Source organism: Mastomys coucha, unplaced genomic scaffold, assembly GCF_008632895.1.
Source record: "Mastomys coucha isolate ucsf_1 unplaced genomic scaffold, UCSF_Mcou_1 pScaffold16, whole genome shotgun sequence".
In the NCBI taxonomy this organism is placed as follows: domain Eukaryota; kingdom Metazoa; phylum Chordata; class Mammalia; order Rodentia; family Muridae; genus Mastomys; species Mastomys coucha.
The window spans coordinates 37,842,858-37,861,785 of record NW_022196898.1 but is presented as its reverse complement, the minus strand read 5'-3'; the positions used below and the strand labels follow the sequence as shown (position 1 = coordinate 37,861,785).

At 39.2% G+C, this 18,928-nt stretch overlaps 1 protein-coding gene across 4 annotated transcripts in view; it reads right to left on the bottom strand.

Annotated features, from left to right (window-relative positions):
- The window catches only part of Ash1l (ASH1 like histone lysine methyltransferase), a 126,688-nt gene that overhangs the window by 91,916 nt on the left and 15,844 nt on the right, over positions 1-18,928 (bottom strand). For all 4 annotated transcript variants that reach the window (XM_031374437.1, XM_031374435.1, XM_031374436.1 and 1 more), the window contains 2 exons: positions 17,020-17,536; positions 1,928-6,485 (listed from right to left, as the gene is read on the bottom strand). In XM_031374437.1, the coding sequence (XP_031230297.1) occupies positions 1,928-6,485; positions 17,020-17,436 (4,975 nt within the window). In that variant the 5' untranslated portion in view covers positions 17,437-17,536. The remainder of the gene's footprint in view (positions 1-1,927; positions 6,486-17,019; positions 17,537-18,928) is intronic.

Below are 18,928 nucleotides of genomic sequence, written 5' to 3'. Positions count from 1 at the left end.
CCCCCCCCCCCCAAAAAAACCCAAAACATTCCCTCCCAGCCCCCCGGTTCGGGACAGGTTGGACTGGAATTTGCTACACAGACCAGGCTACACTTCAACCTGAAGTGATCTTTCTGCTTCTGTTTCCCAAATACTGAGATTACTGGGTGGGACATACACCACCAAGCCCTCAACTTCACAATTAAGGAAACCTAATACAATTTTTGTTATTATTCCTTTCTTCAACAGAAAAACAAGGGCCCCAAAGTAAAACACCTGGCAAATATTTGATAATTCAAAAACTGGCATCAGTTAAATATTTGTATAAAAAAAATTCTGTCAAATAAAATAGTTACAGAAGTTTTTCCTTCTACATTCAGACAGAATATTGGGCAGGAGCAGTGTAACTGTACAACAGAGTAACAGATATTAAAAACAAAGAAACAAAAAAAATCTTCTTGAGGGTTACATTAAAAAAGAAGGGGTGGGGGGGAGTCTAGCATGGTGTAGACTTCAGTCCCAGCAAGACACAAAGGGTGGGTTCTCTGTGAATTCAAGGTGAATCCAGTATACACAGTGGGTTTCAGGACAGCCAGTTCTACACAGTGAGAACCTGCCTAAGAAATAAAAAACAAACAAATAAATAGTTAGGGTGTGGTGGCATACGCCTCTGATCCCAGAACTCAGGAGGCAGAGGAAAGTGGGCTCTCTGTGAGTTCAGGGTCAGCCTGGTCTACACATAAAGTTGTAGGGCAGCCACAAATGTTTAGAGAGTCCCTATCTCAAATTAAAAAACAAAAATGAACAAATTTTGTATTTTATTTTAATGCTGTTTAAGTGTTTTGCCTGCATGAAGGGTCTGTGCATGATCTGTATGCCTGGAGCCTAGGGAAGAAGCTGCTGCATACCCAGAACTGGCGATACAATGGAGTCACTACCTATGGCTGTGAGCACTTAGCCACTTCTCCAGACTCCCTTTTATTCTACTTTTTTTTTCTCCTGTCCTTACTCTACATTTTTTAAAGAAGTAAATCTGTCTTTTCACTACGACATAATTTTGATTTTTCAAAGTTCATGAATAAAGAAAACTAGAAAAAAAATCTACTTGTCTCTGAAGGTTCTAATATTACAAATTTTTACCCTTTAATGAAATAAGTAAATAAATGAACAACTCTTTGCTCACTGTGGTGAACACTACAGTCACACTCAACTCTAACGCTCCTGCCCGAGTTATCTCTGGGAAATCAGACACAGCATCAGACTTTACATTTACAGTTAAAGTACTAGCCTTGTAAAAAGTCTAGTAATTACTACTAATAAGTTAGGAACATCCTTTATTTGAATAAGCAATGATTTCAGTTTTATCTCCACCTTTTCTATTCTCAAAAAACATTTTTTGAAGAGCAACAGATGAATTATGTTTCATGTCTTTTTGTATCTAATTGAAATAACTTTTATGAGGATATCTGAAAGTACTCTGGGACATAAAGCCTGTCTGAATATTCAGTCAAATCTTAGTCCTGAAATGGTTAAATTTCAATGGTTAAATCTTCACTGAGACATGGGACTTCTCTGTACCACAGAAGCACTCAACTAGCACACATTCACACTAGCACCAGCTAACAAGCACTAGGAGCCAGTTCTCACTGAAGGAACCAAGCAAAAAAGATGGAGTAGTTTCCTTGGTTTCCAAAAGTTTTTTTTAAATGATACCTAAAAAAATATAGATAGACAGATACACAGACATACATACATTAATACAAATATATTACTTACCTTACTTCTTAAATCCAAGTAAAATAAAAATTTGGAGATTTCAAAATATACTTATAAAAACAAAAATAAAGTGTAAACTTATTATAAAGGTCAATACATGAATCGAGAAACCAGCGAGAAGATAATTTATTATTGTAACACAAATAATAGACAACAAAAGTAACCCTCTTACCTGCCAACGACTGTATTGCCCTTTCACTGGAAGGCAATGGTTCCTTTCTGTGAGCCCGATTTAGTGCAGTATCTTGTATAGGAAAGAGTCCAGGGCTGTCAGTTAATTTCTTCCGGCAACTGGAGTTAGGGTTTGAAACTCTGCAGCTGCCTATTGCACTTGTAAAAAGGTTCATATGTTCATCACTGCTGGCTGGCTCAGAATTGGGAGTAAATCCTCCAAGGGACAAACTTGGGGAACTTTCCGAGCAGTCAATCTGTAAAGGTGTTTGCAATCCCAAGGCTAAAGAACTTGATTCTGAAGGCTCTCGAGAAACCCACTGTTCTTCTCTGTTTATTAAGCTTTTTGAAGGAGAGAGATGAGGGCAGGACATGTGACACCTGTGCTTTTCCTTATGCTTATATCGATCTCCAACAGCATCCTTACCAAATCGGTAACGTTTCAAAGACTCCAAGACCGATCTGGAAGAGCCACTATCCATGGAAACTTGGGGCTGTTCAGAACGGTGCTCTCTGTGTTTGTGACGGTGTCTGTGTTTGTGCTCCACCATCCAACCATAAGCCATCTCAGGAGGTACGCTGGGGTAGGTGCTCATGGAAAGGAGAGGAGTCCTGCTGGTTGTAAGAAAAGCCTCCTGTCTAAGGAGCTTATGCTTTTTCTTATGATATTTGGTAGGATTGAGCAATAAATGACCAGCATGCATATAGGAGGGGGGTGGCAGTGGAGTGGTGAATGAAGGAGATGGAGGTGGTGGGTAAAGAGTGGGGGGATACCTTCCATAATACCCTAATCCTATTGGAGCAGCTGTAAGGGGTGAAGGAGAGTAAGGCATGCCATAAGAAGGATAAAATCCAGTACTAGATAAAGGAAAACTAAGGCTGTGCATAAAAGGCATTTCTGCCATTGCCTCCCTCATCTTAGGGGGCCTCCCTCTTTTCTTTTTTAAGTCGGGCTTCCGAATGTAGTGCAAAGGGTCTAATGGAAAAGAAGGATGTGTATAGAAACTATTAAAGTTGATTCGAAAAATAGTTGGCAAGAGGTCTCGGGGAATAAAATGATGGCTTCGATGGGTGATCCGAATTTCACTTAGCCGACTTATTAGCTCCTCTAGCTCTGCGATGAAGTCTGGATCCTGCCTATTTCGAAGCTGGGGATATTTCTTTTTCCGTTTCCGCTTCTGTCTTTTCATCTTGTCGTAGCTGAGGTAATCGTGACTCCTGCGCTTACACTTGTGTTTGTGTTTTTCTTTAAGACTGTTTAGGACGGTAGAAGTTTCAGGGGGAATCAGAGAAATGTGCTCAAAAGAATGTCTCCTCTTTTTCTGTCCACAAAACTTCTCTGCCCTGTCTGATGTGCTATTATTATCTGTCCCAATGCCACTGTCACTGGGAATGGTCTCGTCACTATGAGACTCACTAACTGGGGAAGGAGTGGCTTCTTTCAGGGATGTGAGTTCACTCAAATGAGAAGGAGAATTTGGCAACAAAGTAGGAGGAGAGAGCCGCCTCCTGCCCTTGGAAGCCTTCTTCATTGCAAGAGTCTGAATCATACTGCCCTGTCTTGAGTGCACATGCAAATATGGCACTGAACTAGGTTCAACAAAACCTGCGTCACTACTAACAGGGCTCTGACCGCCACTAGTCCCAGAAGACTGAGAGCAAATAGGTGATGGAAGGATCTCAGAGCTACTAGCAGGTGAAGGCAGTAAAGGGGGGAGGATCTGTCCTAATGCTGACCCAGCTGCATGCTGAGCTGTTTGTTCAAGCACAGCAAGGCTGGCAGGGCTACCAGAAAGAAGGCCATTTAAAACAGTTTTTGGTTTTCGCCCCCTTCTCTTCCCTATGTAAATGGTTCCTTTCTTGCTGACATTTATTTGTTGCCCCAATTTAGAGCCAAATGTGGCAGCAAGACTTGATACTGTATTATGAAGTTTGGACTGTACTTTTCCTTTATTACTTGATTCTACAGAACTTGAAAGAATCTGATTCAACAGTTTTTTTCTCTTTAACGTCTTCATTTTATTTATTTTGCGGATAATTGTTTTCATTAATTGTCCATTGTTTCGCTTGCTAATTTTTTTATCTGGTTCCATCTCAAGGTCACTCATACTACAGACACTTTGCCTGTGACTGTCATCTAAGTCATCTGTATCCTGAAGCTGGTCCTCACTCTCAAAGAAATCACTGCTACTTCTATGGTTCTCACTTTCAGACTCTAGCTTACTTGGACTTTCGGTGGCAACAAATGGAGCCACTGACAGTACAGGGGGCTTCATCTTCACTGGAGACCTCATCTGCCTCTTAGGCCTGCCTCTCTTTTTTGGAAAAGGAGATACAGACAAACTTTGTTTGAAGGATGGAATTTCAATTTCTGGTTGTAAAATTGGGGGTTCTTGTTCTTCTTTAGACTGTAAAGAAAAAACTTTAGAGGCGGGTATTTTTAAAGTCCTTTTAGGTGGACCTTCTAGCTGAGGCATTTCCTTGGATTTAGGTCTTCCTCTTTTGGGCTTATAAATATCCGACAAAAGATCACTAGTGACACACATACTGGAGGACAGTTTGTGAGTAATAAAAGACTTATGAGATGGTTTCTCGCTGTCGGTTAAAAGAGCAAGAGATGGAGTTGAAGACTTACTCAACTTTGGCAATCGACGTTTAAGGAAGTCATGATCCACAAATGATGATGCTCCGATAGTTTTCATAAACTTGGCTGGCTCAGAACTATTTGATAGTGAGCTACATGAAACATTTTTAAAAAGCTCTGATCTTTCTAAGTCTAGTCCTTTTGGAGAGCGGCATGTGCTTCTTGCCACCACTTTAGTCCACCGAGGTTTTCTTCCTTTTCTTTTTTTTAATGGTTTGGACTGGAAACTAGTGCTTAGGCTTTCAGCAACCTGGCAGTGTTTGTCTGGTGCAGTTACTGCACCAAGCTTTAAAAAAGGTTTGTTACTAAATAAACTAGTAAAATTAACAACTGAAGGAGTAATTGTATGGATACCAGAGTCAGAAGCCAAACTTGACTTTTTTCCCAAGGAAGAACTTATTCTAGGAATATCTAGATGTGTGTTTTTTGATTCATTTAGTTCTTTATCAATTCCCTTACACTCAATACTAATGCTATGACCTAATGACCTATGACCAACATTCAAGTGGGTACTTTCAGCAGTAAACTGGTTCTTTCCAATAGATTCAGAAATCTCTTCCATTTGTTCTGCTGTAGAATTTAAAAGTAACGGGTTTGGAACCAAGTGTGAAGAAGTTTCAGGGGGACTTCTGGTTAAAGGATTGATAGATACAGTAGGTGACGAGGAAGGAAGGTTGCTTTCTCCTACTGCACTGAAGGGAGATTTAGCTGCAGACGCATCAGAGGCACCTCCTATTTGAAAGTCAGGAGAAGTGCAATACACAGGAGGCTGCTTTTCATGCTTCGAGGTTTCAAAGGCTCCCCTTTCACTAGATGAGAAATTATCTTGCTGAATGCATGTTCCTTCATTAAACATTTCTTTTTCCAAATTAGTAATTTCTTTTCGGACTGAAAATTTTTCCAACATGGTCTCTTTACTATGCCGCATAACACTCTTCTCAAAGGTTTTGCTGGTAGCACTGTCTTTCAGAGACTCAGGAAGTTCTTGACTTTCATGATTACTTATGTTTGCACTACAGGAAGCCTTAAGTTGTTCCTGAGTGGGGAGCAGTGCTTCAGATTTAAGGTTTAAGGCATCTTTACTGCCCAGTTGTCCTGCCATAGGACAACTTAATAATTTCTTTCCAATGTCCTTATTAACCAATCCCATTGCTGAGCTTGCTACAATCTTCTTCGTAACATCCTTGGCCACTAGGCCAACTGTAGAACTCAATTTCTTTCCCAACTCTTTATTAACCAGTCCAACTACAGTGCCAAGTCCTAATTTCTTGCCAGACTCTTTATTCACTAAACCTGGAACAATACCAATTCCTAGCTTCTTTCCTGAATCTTTGCTCAGCAGTCCTACTGTAGTGATAGTCCCTGGCTTTTTGCCTAAGTCTTTATTAATGAATACCGCTGTAGTGCCAGTTCCCAATTTTTTCACAGAGTCCTTATTGATCAGGCCTACTGCTGCATTGAACATAGGCTTTTTCCCTGGATCTTTAGTTACCAACCCAACTGCTGTGCTAAGAGCTGGCTTTTTAATTAAGTCTTTATGAATTATTCCAGCTATAGAGCCAACACCTGGTTTCCTGATCAAGTCCTTGCTAACCAATCCGACTGTAGTGCCAGTTCCTAACTTCTTCTGTTTTGCCTTGGAAGACTTGGAAGGAGGACAGGTAGCAATGAGCTGTGCCAACTTTTCTGTGACACTAGTTCCTCCATTAAGTAATGCTCTGTCCTTTATATCAGGATCCCGACTGCCAACAAGAGATGGTGCTGCAGTAATATAATCTGCCATTTGTGAATGTACTGGAGAAAGCTTCTTAGACAAAGGATTATTTTCCCCCTGTGAATGAAGATGGATGCTTTCTTCAGATTGGCATTCGACGGCTGTAGCATCACCTGCTTTCTTGAACAATTTTGAAGAGTCCTAAAATTTGAACAAGAAAAATGTTTCAGAGAAAGCAAACCTTTAACTACACATTATAATCTAACTAATTAACTACATATCATATGCATATATATGCAGTAAAATATTTTTTGTTGGATTTATTTTGTGTGTGTGTGTGTGTGTGTGTGTGTGTGTGTGTGTGTATGTGTGTGTACATGCATCACTCATGTACAAGTATTCACAGAAGGCAGAAGATTCCTTATAAGCCACTGTGAGCCACTCAGTGTAGGTGCTGGGAACAAACTAAGGTACTCTGGAAAAGCAGCAAGTACTTTCAACACTGAGTCATCTCTCTAGCATCAGGAAAATACTTTGAAGAAAATTACTGTTAAGTGGAGCATAATGGTACATGCCTATAACCTCAATACTTGGGAGGCCGAGCCAGGAGTACTACTGTGAGTTTGGGCTCAGAAGAAGGTATAAAGTGAGTTTAAGGTTGGACTGAGCTATACAGTGAGAACATCTGAAAAAAAATCAAGTCAACACAACAACAAAAGCAAATCAAACTAACTGGTAAGATGTAAATGTACTTGACACCAGGCTTCACAACCTGAACTTAATCCCTAGACAAACAACAAAGTAGAAAAAAATCAACTTCACAAGTTGTCCCCAGACCTCCACCCACATACTGGAGCACAGATAACAACATACACTGGCAGACAGACAGATCCAAATGAATGTAAAACAAAACCAAGGTATACAATGTCACTTTTTGTTAGTTCATTTACTGCTATATCAAATGCGATCAAACATTGTTTCTTTTTCTTTTTTGAGACAAGGCCTTAACTCTATAAGTCAGGATGGCCTCAAATCCTCAGTGTTCTGCCTCTGTCAGTCTCCTATGGAATTACAGGCATTTATCAAGACTTCTGGGTTAAGATATTTTCTGTTGTCAATCATATACACCCATATACTTATTTTAGATATATCACGGGGGCTGACGAGATGGCTCAGCAGTTAAGAGCACTGACAGCTCTTCCAAAGGCCCTGAGTTCAAATCCCAGCTAACACATGGGGGCTCACAACCATTCATAATGAGATCTGATGCCCTCTTCTGGTGTGTCTGAAGATAGCTACAACGTACTTACATATAGCAATAATTTTTAAAAAATATATATCTTTGCCAGGCAGTGGCGGCGCACAGCTTTGATCCCAGCACTTGGAAGGCAGAGGCATGTGGATTTCTGAGCTCGAGGCCAGCCTGGTCTACAGAGTGAGTTCCAGGACAGCCAGGGCTACACAGAGAAACCATGTCTTGAAAAAAAAAATTATATATACATATATATATATGTACATATATATATGATTATACATATATATTCATGATTTTTTTAAAAATCTATTTATTTATTATATATAAGGACACAGTAGCTGTCTTTAGACACTCCAGAAGAGGGCGTCAGATCCCATTACAGATGATTGTGAGCCACCATGTGGTTGCTGGGATTTGAACTCAGGACCTTCAGAAGAAGACAACAGTGCTCTTAACCGCTGAGCCATCTCTCCAGCCCTATCTTCATGATTTTTGACAAAGTAAATGAATACATTCTATCTTACTTCTGACTAATGACATGAATGTGGGATGTTTTTACTTTATTATTTATTTACTGTGTATATGTCTGTGGAAGGACAACTTGAAGAAATTGGTTCTCTCCTTTTACTACATGGTCTCCAATCGTGCCTTTACCAGCTGAGCCCTGCATCATCAATTTTAATAGCAAAACTTTGGAACAATCCAAATGAGTAAATGAAATAGAATACATGTATAATAAAGCACACACAAAAAAGAAAAAAACGAAAAGTCTTCCGGTCTGAGCTGGTGCCCTGAGCAGACACCTTGGGCATGAACTCTGCAGCCAGTCCCACAACACCCGGAGGAAGCTCCACTCCAAGAGCTCTAACATGCCCAGGGTTAATAGGACCAGAGGTGCCCTGAGCAGACCTTGGACAGTAACTCCATAGCCAGTCACACAACACCCAGAAGAAGTTCCACTCCCAGGTGCTCTAACATGCCCAGAACCACAGGATCACAGAGACAGCTTGACCCTGAGGAGTTCTGACACAAGCAGGATCACAAGAAGGACAGGCTCCAGTCAGATATATCAAGGGCAGGCAGCACTAAAGATAATCAGATGGCAGGAGGCAAGTGTAAGTACATATGCAACAGAAGTTACTTGGCATCATCAGAACCCAATTCTCCCACTGCACCGGAAAGGCAAGATTTGGATATAAAAATCACTTTTCAGGATGGTGATAGAGGACTTTAAGAAGAACATAAATAACTCCCTTAAAGAATTACAGGAGAACATAGGTAAACAGCTAGAAGTCCTTAAAGAGGAAACACAAAAATCAATCAGGTAGAGGAAATGAATAAAACCATCCAAGATCTAAACATGGAAATAGAAACAATAAAGAAATCACAAAGGGAAACAACCCTGGAGTTAGAAAACCTAGGAAAGAGATCAGGAGTCATAGATGCAAGCATCACCAACAGAATAAAAGACATAGAAGAGAGAATCTCAGATGCAGAAGATGCCATAGAAAACATTGACACAACAGTCAAAGAAAATGCAAAAAACAAAAAGATCTAGAAGACGAAACCTAAGGATAATAAGTATAGAAGAGAGAAAAGATTCCCAACCTTATAGGCCTGTAAATATCTTCAACAAAATTATAGAAGAAAACTTCCCTAACCTAAAGAAAAGAGATGCCCATGAACATACAAGAATCCTATGGAACTCCAAATAGACTGGACCCTAAAAGAAATTCCTCCTGTCACATCACAATCAAAACACCAAATGTAGGCTGGTGAGATGGCTTAGCAGGTAAGAGCACTGACCACTCTTCTGAAGGTCATGAGTTCAAATCCCAGCAACCACATGATGGTTCACAACCACCAGTAATGAGATCTGATGCCCTCTTCTGTGTACTCATTTATCATAATAAATAAATCTTTAACAAAACAAAACAAAAAACACCAAATGCACTAAAAGAAAGAATATTAAAAGCAGTAAGGGGCTGGGCGGTGGTGGCACTTGGGAGGCAGAGGCAGGCGGATTTCTGAGTTCGAGGCCAGCCTGGTCTACAGAGTGAGTTCCAGGACAGCCAGGGCTATACAGAGAAACTCTGTCTCAAAAAAAAACCAAAAAAACAAAAAACAAAAAACAAAAAAAAACCCCAAAAACCAACAAAACAAAAGCAGTAAGGGAAAAAGGCCAAGTAACATATAAATGCAGGCCTATCATAATTACACCAGACTTCTCACCAGAGACTATGAAAGCTAGAAGATCCTGGGCAGATGTCATACAGACCCTAAGAGAACATAAATGCCAGCCCAGGCTACTATACCCAGCAAAACTCTCAATTACCATGACAGAGAAACCAAGATATTCTATAACAAAACCAAATTTATACAATATCTTTCCAGAAAACCAGCTTACAAAGGATAATAGATGGAAAACACCAACACAAGGAGGGAAACTATACCCTAGAAAAAGCAAGAAAGTCATCTTTCAATAAACCCAAAAGAAGATAGCCACACAAACATAATCCCACCTCCAACACCCAAAAGAAGATAGCCACACAAACATAATCCCACCTCCAACAACAAAAATAGCAGGAAGTAACAACCACTTTTCCTTAATATCTCTTAATATCAATGGACTCAATTCCCCCAAAAAGACATAGACTAACAACTGGATATGTAGACAGGACCCAACATTTTACTGCATACAGGAAACCCACCTCAGTGACAGAGACAGATACTACCTGAGAGTAAAAGGCTGGAAAACAATTTTCTAAGCAAATGGTCCCAAGAAACAAGCTGGAGTAGCCATTCTAATATCCAATAAAACCAACTTTTAACCAAAAGTTACTGAAAGAGATAAGGAAGGACATGTCATAATGGTCAAAGGAAAGCACACATCACACCCCACACAATAATAGTCAGAGACTTCTACACCCCGCTCTCAGCAATGGACAGATCATGGAAACAAACTAAACAGAGACACAGTGAAACTAACAGAAGTTATGGACCAAATGGATCTAACAGATATTTATAGAAGCATTTCATCTAAAGCAAAAGAATATACCTTCTTCTCAGCACTTCAGAGTACCTTCTCCAAAACTGACCATATAATTGGTCACAAAACAGGCCTCAACAGATACAAGAAGATTGAAATAATCCCATGCACCTTATCAGATCACCAGGGACTAAGGCTGGTCTTAAATACCAACAAAAACAACAGAAAGCACACATACACATGGAAGATGAACAACGCTCTACTCAATGATAACTATGAATGAATAAATGAACAACAATGAAAAAATAAAGAAGAAATTAAAGGCTTTTTAGAACTTATGGGACACAATGAAAGCAGTGGTAAAGAGAAAAACTCATAGCTCTAAATGCCTTCAAAAGGAAACTGAAAAGAGATCCTCACTCCATATAAGACAGTACTTGTTAGTGATGTCATAATTACTTGATTACAGCATGCATTTATTCTAAAAAAAGAGAAAGAAAAGAAAATTAATATGAATTTTAAAATGTAAGAATATGTAAATGTACATATACATTTTGTATATGTATCTATTTTGTTTGTATGTATGTATGTATGTATTTGGTTTCTTTGTGGGAGGGGGGAGTGTCCTCCTAACAGGGTATCTCTGTGCCACAGGCAGTGCTGGAACCCACTCTGTAGACCAGGCTGTCCTCAAACTCAGAGAATCACCTGTGTCTGCTTCCCAAGTGCTGGGATTAAAGGCGCACCACCACTGCCTGGCATTGTATTTGATTTCTTTAAAAATTTATTTTAGGGTTGAGTGTGGTAGTGCATGCCTTTAACCCCAGCACTCAGGAAGCACAGGCAGGAAAATCTCTGATTTTGAAGTCAGCTTGTTCTACATAGAAATCTCCAGAATAGCCATGACTACACTAAGTCTCTCTAGACCCTCATTTAACTAAATAAAAAACAAAATACATGATTTTATTATTGTATGTCTATGTTTTGGCTACATGTATGTCTGTGTACAATACCAGTTGTGGCCAGTGGACATCAAATGAGGGAGTCACAGATGGTTGTGGGCTGACATGTGGGTACTAGAAATTGAACATGGGTTCTCTGAAAGAGCCAAACAATTAGATACCTCTCCAGTTAATTTTTGTTTTGTTTTGATTTGTTTTGTTTCTTTTGAGACAAGGTCTCACAAAGTAGCCAATGTGACCTGGAACTGGCTTTGTAGGCCAGGCTGTCCTTGAACTCTGAGAACACACTTCTGCCTGGCATGTGGAAAGTCAAGGCAGGAAGACTGGTATGCATTTGAATTAATCCTAGGCTACAGAGTGAGACCATGATTCACAAAACAAAAAGAAGAGGACTTGGTCGATAATTCAGAGAGTGGAATGTTTACTGTATAAACATCAAGACCTAAATTCAGATTTCAACACTTAATGTAAATTTAGAGGTACATCTGTAACTGAGCACAGGAGGCAGACAGGCAATCCTGGGGACTTGTTTTAAGTTCCAGTTCCAGTTACAGCAATAGAAAGTAGAGAGCAATGCAAGACCACAGTCATCAAGTTTTGACCTTGAAGAGTATGCCCAGGTAAGCATGCCTACACATACACAAACACAGGAAGAAAATATATTTGAAATACTGTTAAAGATATTGATAAGTAAGTAACCATGTTAATATTATTCAGAATGAAATAAATCTGGCAAGTTAAGAAAAAAAGAGCAGCAGGGCAGTGATGGCACAAACCTTTAATCCCAGCACTTGGGAGGCAGAGACAGGTGGATTTCTGAGTTTGAGGCCAGCCTGGTCTACAGAGTGAGTTCCAGGGCAGCCAGGGCTACACAGGGCTACAGCATCACATTTGTCTAACAGCTGCTATTCTCCCTGCCATAATGATAATTAACTAAGCCTCTGAAGAAAATGTAAGCAGCCCCTAATTAATTTTTAAAAAGCCCCTGCTTTCTTTTGTGAGTTTCCTTGGTCATAATCTCACTTCACAGCAACAGAACAGTAACTAAGATACCCTTTTTGCCTGTTAGGTTTTGGTTCAGGACCACTTGGGCCATGCTTAACTGCAGGAGCCTCTTTCTCTCTCCATCCCCATAGCTGATTTTGTCTACAAGCACCAGACTAGTAGACTTCAAGTTCTCAGAGGTAACTGGCATCATGCCCTTATAACAAGCATGTACTAACTAAAGTGGCCCTTCCTCCCTGCTTTCCCCACATTCTGAGCTCACACATTCCTTTCACATAAAGCAGATCTTAAGAAAAAATCCTCACACGCAGGCACGTGTACACACACACACACACACACACACACACACACACAAGTTCTAGGTTTTGTTCTAACACAGGCATTGAATTCTGGACTCTCCCTCAGAAATCTTCATTTAATTCCATGTAGCTGTATTCCAGAATTAATAGTAATCTGCACCTGCTAAGTAACCTGTATGTGAGCAGCTCTGGAGTGATTCACCAGTCATTAAAATGAGATAAGAAATATGATTAGAAAACTATGAAAACCACCATGTGAATTATTGAGTTAAAATAATGACTTTTAGGCTCAATTCTCAAGCTATGCCTTCTAACAATTTGGTTCAATGATGACATCCACTATCAAGAACAACAATGAAACAAAAACCATTCAGAGTGTACATAAGGAAACAGATGACAACTAGGGCACAAGCAGACATCCTATCCACTCCACAGTCTAAGAATAGTAAGGACTGGAGAGATGTCTCAGCTGTTAAAAGCCAAGAAAAATGAACTAGGAAACCAAACAAATAACTCGATGGGTAACATTCTATTCACCAGTGAATAGACATGACGGCCTTTGACCAAACCCAGGACCAACGAATAACTTGTTCTAGACAAAGAGAAAGATGAGGAATATTCACAATGAAATATAAAAACTGAAAGGTCACCTTAAGAGAAAAATAAATAAAATCTTACAGTGTAGTTTCAAAACAGAAATATGTACAATGGAAGCACAGACTTAAGCACAAGAGAGGGTGAGGGAATACATTTAAGTCTATACTCTCCTCCCTCCCATATTCCCTTCCCTTCCTTTGTTATACCAACTTGCATTTTTACCCTTTGTTTTGTTTTGGTTTTTGGTTTTTTTTGTTTTTTTTTTTTGTTTTTTTTTTTTTTTTTTTTTTTTTTTTTTTTTTTTGAGACAGGGTTTCTCTGTATAGCCCTGGCTGGCTGTCCTGGAACTCACTCTGTAGACCAGGCTGGCCTCAAACTCAGAATTCATCTGTCTCTGTCTCCCAATTGTTGGGATTAAAGGCATGTGGCACCACCACCACCAGGCTATTTTTACATTTTTTTGAAATGCAGTTATTCATTAATCTTTTTATTTAAAATTTTATTTATTTTATCTGTATGAGTATTACCCTGCATATGTGTGTATGTACACACACATATATATATATATATTGATGTGTGTGGGATACCCACAGAGATCAAAAGAGGATATTGGAGAACAGATGGCTGTGAGCTGCCATGTTGGTAATGAGAACCAAACCTGGGTCCTCTGCAAGAGCAGAAAGTACTCCTAACCAGTGAGGCGTCTTTCTAGTCTGTCAATTTAATAAGCTTAAATTTGCTTCTTAAGTTTGAGTAGTTGAATTCTCAATCCTGGGATGAAAACCTCAAGGTTATTATTAAGTATACTTAGGAAATTTCCTACTTGTTTAATAAGTCCTGTCATAATTGCTCAATCATAAGCAAAAGAATTTAAAAGGAAAAGATACTATGCTTCCTACTTTGGTTTTTATGTATCTGCTTATAATCTCTTCAGCAGAATTCTGCAACCCCTGCCCATATAACCAAGAAATAGATAAAGATCTAAGTGAAATTTAGCAATTTTATTTAAAGATTTATTTTTATTTTTTTGTTAAAGAGTTATTTATTATATGTAAGTAAGTACACTGTAGCTTTCAGACACACCAAAAGAGAACATTCGATCTCATTACAGATGGTTGTTGTGAACCACCATGTGGTTGCTGGGATTTGAACGCAGGACCTCCAGAAGAGCAGTGCTCTTAACCACTGACCCATCTCTCCAGCGTGAAACTTAGCAATTTTTTTGAAGATGGTATTCAGAAGTTTCTATTTTGTTTTAATGTGAAAGCTATTCCAACACACACACACATACTCTGGACTAGAAGGAAGGAGTGCAAGGGTCCAAAGCAGATAGAAGAAAAGGACTTAGCAACCTTCGTGGCCCCCACCAGAGCCACACACAACACTGAGGCTGCAGAGACCACACTTCCCCATATAGTTTCCTTGTAGTGCTTTAACAAGTAAATCCTATAACAACTGCATATGAAGTAAAAAGGGATGTTGTACAGCAAATTCTTCAAAGATCTATACAGTTTTTAAAATTGTAGACAATAGAAAACTTTTTGTCACTGGGCAGTAGTGGCGCACTCCTTTAATCCCAGCACTTGGGAGGCAGAAGCAGGCAGATTTCTGAGTTCGAGGCCAGCCTGGTCTACAGAGTGAGTTTCAGGACAGCCAGGGCTACACAGAGAAACCCTGTCTCGAAAAACCAGGAAAACAAAACAAAACAAATAAACAAAAACAAAGAAAGAGAGAAAGAAAGAAAATAAGCTCGTTCTACAGAAAATATTTGAAGGAATTCTTTAGAATGGAAAGAAAAACAAATCCATCCATGAATCCACAGGAAAGAATCATGCTAGTATTATAGTTCAGCAAGAAGGAAGAAGAAAAAAGACCAAACAATACAAAATCAACTAAATGATAGGCACCAATGCACACTTTTCAATAACTCTGAAGGTAAGTGCTTTCAATTCCCCAGTCAAAAGAAAGAGACTGGTAGACTGTCAACTGCTCTAAGAAATGTATATTACACAAAAGACGGACACGACCTCCTGTGGAAAGATGGAAAAGGTATTCCAGGCAAGTAGACCTGGAAATGAAGCAGGTGTCAGACAAAACAGACTGATTAAGAGAACATTCCATCAAAAGGGACATTAAGATTCTAAATAAATAGGCTGCAAACACAGGTGCTCCCAGTTTCATAAAACAATGATAGTACATGTAAAGTCACAGACTCATCAAGCACAATGGCAGTGAGTAACTTTAATACCCAATTCTCACCAATTGACAGGTGTTTCCAACAAAAAATAAGCCGAGAAACATCTGAGTTAAATGACATCCTAAATGAAAGGGTCCCAGCAGATGCCTGCCTGTAGAGCATCCCATTCAAACACCGCACAACAAATTCTTCTCAGAAGCCAATAGAACTTTCTCACAACAGAGAAAGAAAAATGCTAGTGCAGACACAAACTTACTGAGATTAAACAACACACTACTGAACAATGAATAGATGCTTCAGGAAATCAAGAAGAAACTTTTATTAAAAATTGCAAAAAAAAAAAAAAAAAAAAAAAAAAAAAAAAAAAAAAAAAAAACCACAACATAGCAGCTCTGACAGAGTATGAGAAAAACAGTCGTAAAGTGAAAGTTTGGAGCTTTAAGTGTTTACCTTAACAAACATACAAACACCAGAGAGAAATCAGCAAAATTTAATAATAGACCTTAGGGTTTAGTTAAAAGAAAAACAAGTGAAACCCCTGATGGATGGAAATCATTAAGATTAGGGCGTAAATTAACAAAATGGAATCTAACAAACAAAGCCCAATACCGGCTGAGTGACAGTGTGGTCAGTCAACAACCCATATCCCTCCTCCCAAGTGGCTGTGCCCTGTGGCAGAATGGACACAGGACTCCATAACACTACACACTACCAAGGAGGCAGCTAGGGTTTTTGTATGTTGCTTTGAGTGAGGATATCCTGCACTGGTTTCCAGAGAAGCTAGTGCTGATGATCTGCAGTGTGCCTTATGAGAATGTCTTAGAAAAAAACTCATTAACAAAAGCTTTCATTCACTATGTTAGTGAATTACATCCTTCTAACCATGTTAAAAGAAAGGTGCTATGATAACCTATTTCTGAGTCTCAGTTTAATTTCTGTTACTATGTTCATCCCTTCATTATTGGAAATAGAAAGGCAAGATTCAAAAATCTAGATTTCTAAAAAATAATCTCCAAGGTTTTTTTTCACTGTCACATTAGGAACAACAATCTGAGTATGCCCCTACAGGCACGTCATCATTTCACAAATAAAAATACAAATACACATATGTAAGATGACTCAGCTGGTAAGGACGCTTGTCTCGAAAGCCTGCCCTGAGCTCTATCCCAAGAAACACGTGAAAGTAGGAGAGAACAGCCAAGTTGTCCTCTGACCTCCACATGCATGATGGGGCATTCCCCCACACACTCACAAACTGAGTAATTTCATAATATAGACATAGATATATTACTATGCTTTTAGCATCCCTTATAGCCCATTTAGAAACTAAAGATTAGAATCAAACTTCTGGAATATGTATCTAGTATAAATAAAGATTAGTAGAGAAATCCAAGTATTGACAATGACTGTACTGTTGGGAAGTTTACTCACCCATTTTGAAGGGCAGTGTTCATTCTTCTCATCTGTCATCTTCCCACTTTTAAGTGCTTTCCTTGAGTGCTTGACGGTTGTTTTTATGGCAGGTCGACATACATAGTTCTCCAAGTTCTTTGGAGGCTTTTTAGTTCTTTTAGCCTGAAGGCCAATTTTCAATTTTAAATTTCCCTCTGAAAAGTTTGTTTCTTTTACTGAAAACTGTTGCTGTGCATCTGTCAAACCATCCTCTTTTCCTGCTTCTATGCCTCTTTCACGATTCCGCTTGCGAGGATCCTCTTCTTCTGTGTTACCCTCTACTTCTACTTCTCTCTTGCTGGCCAGAGTGCCAGGATTGATGGTAGAAGGACTCTTTCTTGAAAATCCTTCGGAATCAGAACCCAATCCTAACATAGCAGTATTCCTAGGGTCCATCACAAGTGTGTTATTGCCAAGGGATCTTACAAAACTTTTACAGAACACAGTTCCATAAAAAAATAGGGTTTTCCAAAACTTGCAACCAGCATCTCTTTCCCTGCAGGATAGATCATAACAAAAATTTATCAGAAAATAATTAACATAAGAAAGGAGCAAAAAGGACAGTAACACAAGCACTCACACACGTACATACATTGCTTATACATACACATATATATATGTGTATATCAGTTAAATCACAATGTCTTTAGAATACATACAAATCATTTACTTGTAAATTCACTTAAAATGTCACATTTCCTTTCATTTTTCTGTAGATATGAGTAAGCTAAAATACTATAGCACAAATCAAAATTTTAGAATCACTGTTACAGCAGAGCCTGGAGGCCCATTCCTAAATCACATCACAGCACTTCAGGAGCTAAGACAAGAGGATCTCAAGTTTGAGGCTGGTTCAGGGAAATCCTTCTCCCTTCTCTTTCCTTTCCCTCGTGTGTGTGTGTGTGTGTGTGTGTGTGTGTGTGTATGCGTATATCTTGTCTTTTTGACAAAGGATCTCATGTAACCCAAGCTAGCCTTAAACTTGTTATATATCCAAGAATGATCTTTGCCTAGCACAGTGGTGCTAATCTTTAATCCTAACACTTCAGAGGCAGAGGCAGGTGGATTTGTATATTCAAGGCTATCCTGGTCTACAGAGCAAGTTCCAGGACAGCCAGATCTACATAGAGAAACCCAGACTCAAAAAATAAACTGAAAATCATTATAAACCAACTAAGAAGCTTTTGCAACTGATGCCCAAACCCAAATACAACCTAATTTGTTATTTCAAATTTGCTTCTCCTCTCTCCATATAAGACAGGGTCTGCCTACAAAGCTCAAAGCCCTCCTTATTCAGCCTCCAGAATGCTGAGGTTACAATGAACATCACTATACCTGGCATAAAAAAGGAATATAGTTTCCACATTTTTAAACAAAATCCATTTGATTAAAAATAAAGAATTATTTTACTAGCTTTTGGTCAATTTTAGTGTTCAACCATTTTTTTAAAAAAGATTTTATGTATGTAAGTACACCAGACACACCAGAAAAGAGCATCGGACCCCATGACAGATGGTTGTGAGTCTGGTGCTCATTAAAAACGGAATCCCCTAGACCAGGAATTACAAATGGTCTCCAGTCTCAATCTGGGTGCTTGGAATCCCACCTGAGTCCTCCGCAAGAGCAAAAACCTCTTTTTGTCATCTGTCAGACCCAAATAATTCAGTCTTGTTGAGGACTGACAGGTTTGTTTTGATGTCATATATCTAACTGTCATAGCAACTTATCTGTATCATTTTCATTTGTCTGGCATGAGCAAGACCCTGAGTAGAATCATTAGCAATGGCAAAAAATATAGCTGTATGAAATGGTGTATGCAGAGCCAGGCAGTGGTGGCGCACGCCTTTAATCCCAGCACTTGGAAGGCAGAGGCAGGTGGATTTCTGAG